Raw genomic sequence first — 2,500 nt, 5'->3', positions numbered from 1 at the left:
GATTGTGTAAACTCAATGCCCTGCATTGTGTGTGTGTGTACCAGAGAGAAAAATAAGTGTGTGTGTGTGATTGTAAATTGTGTGCGTGAATGTGTGTATGTGTGTGTGTGTGTGTGTGTGTCTGTGTTCACATCTGCAGCTCAAACACACAGATGATAATATAAAGTTTATCCACAATAACACAAAAATTCTACAGACTTGTTCACACACACTTACAGAAGCACACACACACACACACGCACACGCACACACACACACACACACAGACGCTGCACAGGCATAAAAAAGAGGATATTAGTTTGGAGATGGAGAATGTTTAATTTGAGCGTAAATACACACAAAGCGGTTCAGTGTGTGATAATGATCACGACACACACACACTCCCACACACACACTCTCTCTCTCTCATACACACACGCGAGCGCGCAGCCGATGCTGGAATCATGAACTCAATAAAGAGCAATAAAGCGTTTCTACTGACCTGCACTCACGGCTGATGCCACCGATAGCACCACACACAGCGCAATAAAGCCGCACAAAGAGCTGGAACACACACACACACACACACACACACAATGAGAGTGAAGCCGGAGCGCTATCAGAGATGGACACAAAGCCTGCGCTGGTTTAATATTGCTGCAATCACTGAGCAGAGGCAATTATTCAGATCCTTTATGAGGGAGAAACGCAGCAGAAAAGGATGATCTGAGGGCGATAACACACACACACACACACACACACACACCGCACGACACAACAACACAACACACAATCACAGCTCACACACACTCTTCATCGCCGCCTTTGTCCTCAATTATCACTCATTAAGAGCCGCTTGAGAAACAATATGCAGCATTAGAGCAGACGATTATTGATCATCAATGAGCATCACACACACACACACACACACACGCACATGCACGCACACTAGTATTGATGACGCGTCTGATATGATGAACACACACACACACACACTCACAGTGATCAAACATCCAGCATCTGCTCGTTCAGATGATGTGTGTTACTGTGTTCCTCCTGACAGGTGAATGACACAAACACACACACACACACACACACTCATCCAATATGGCCAGTGTAGTTGATCAGTTCCCCTATAGCGCATGTGTTTGGACTGTGGGGGAGAGTGAGAGTGATCAACTAAACTGGCCGTAGTGTACGAGTGTGTGTGTGTGAGAATGAGTGTGTATGGGTGTTTACCAGTACTGGGTTGCGGCTGGAAGGGTATCCGCTGTGTAAAACATATGCTGGAATAGTTGGCGGTTCATTCCACTGGGGCGACCCCTGATGAATAAAGGGACTAAGCTGAAGGAGAATGAATGACTGAATAAATGAATGAAGAAATGTTTGAATTTGCAAAAGTGTGTGTGTGTGTGTGTGTGTGTGTGTGTGCTGTTCATCATCTGAGTGTTTGTGTGTGTGTGTGACTGACCATCATGACAGCAGGCTTCAGTGTTGTTCTACATGTGTGACATCATTTCCTCAGTCCTCCTCTCCTGTCAGCAGACTCCTTTAAGCATCTGTGTGCGCATGTGAAGAATGTGAGCAGAACACACACACACACACACCTGATCATGCAGCTCCCCGCAGCACAGCACGGACACAGGCCGCTCTTAAAGCGACAGGACACACTAACTCTAACTCAGTCATCAGTGATGTTCACTACAGCTGCTGCAGCTTCTGTCTCCTGCTGAACACCAATGAAGATGCTCTGAAGAATGTTCAGTCTGCACTGTGAGGTCAGTGTCTGCTTCTCCAGCATCCTGCACAACATCTTCTGCTGTGTTCATCAGGACAAACACTCTTCAAAGTGCACAAGCAAGGAAATGATGAGGAAGTGTTCATATCAGGGCCACTGCACCCCGCAGCTCAAACACAACCTGAGCGCACACGCACACACACACACACAGACACACACACACACACACACACAGACACACACACACACACACACAGACACACACACACACAGACACACACACACACACACACACACACACAGACAGACACACACACACACACACACACACACAGACACACACACACACACACAGACACACACACAGACACACACACACACAGACGGAGGGTCACGTGTCTCCTGTGGTCGTCCTGCTGTGGTCTGAGCGTCTCTCTCTGTCCGTCTGCAGTGTTCTGTGCAGCTTCTCTCCGTCTGTGCTCTTCATTCTCCATCTCCACCTGGGCATGCTCATCCTGAGGCCCTCAGAGAGTCTGCAGCACCACTGATGCCATCCAAGACCTGTGAAGAGATGATGCCAAGGTCTCCATAATCCTGGACCAGGCCGTGTCCTGAGCAGCTGCTGTGGTGGTCATGGAGGAGTGGAGAGCGCGAGACTGATTCCTGTAAGACCCCAGTGACAGACGAGTCTCCGCACAGATCCGGCGGGCCAGCCTGAACACCAGCCAGTGACCTCTCACACCTGCAGCTTCTCCACGATGGACATCCAGAGCTCTCCAGCCT

At 48.8% G+C, this 2,500-nt stretch overlaps 1 protein-coding gene across 4 annotated transcripts in view; it reads right to left on the bottom strand.

Annotated features, from left to right (window-relative positions):
• Positions 1 to 2,500, bottom strand: part of si:zfos-911d5.4 — a 15,934-nt gene that overhangs the window by 11,074 nt on the left and 2,360 nt on the right. For 2 of the 4 annotated variants that reach the window (XM_087274542.1, XM_087274544.1), the window contains exon 2: positions 482 to 543. Coding sequence is in view for 2 of the 4 variants with exons in the window: in XM_087274540.1 (XP_087130666.1) it covers positions 482 to 543; positions 1,219 to 1,302; positions 1,451 to 1,456 (152 nt within the window). In the remaining 2 variants the exon portion in view is untranslated. Of the gene's footprint in view, positions 1 to 481; positions 544 to 1,218; positions 1,303 to 1,450; positions 1,539 to 2,500 lie in introns of all 4 variants that reach the window. The other 2 variants (XM_087274540.1, XM_087274543.1) reach the window with 2 other exon arrangements.

The sequence above is a fragment of the Danio rerio genome, chromosome 12, assembly GCF_052040795.2.
Source record: "Danio rerio strain M-AB ecotype USA chromosome 12, GRCz13ab, whole genome shotgun sequence".
In the NCBI taxonomy this organism is placed as follows: Eukaryota; Metazoa; Chordata; class Actinopteri; order Cypriniformes; family Danionidae; genus Danio; species Danio rerio.
Note: the sequence above shows the minus strand (reverse complement) of the source record. Positions and strands in the feature narration are given on the sequence as shown.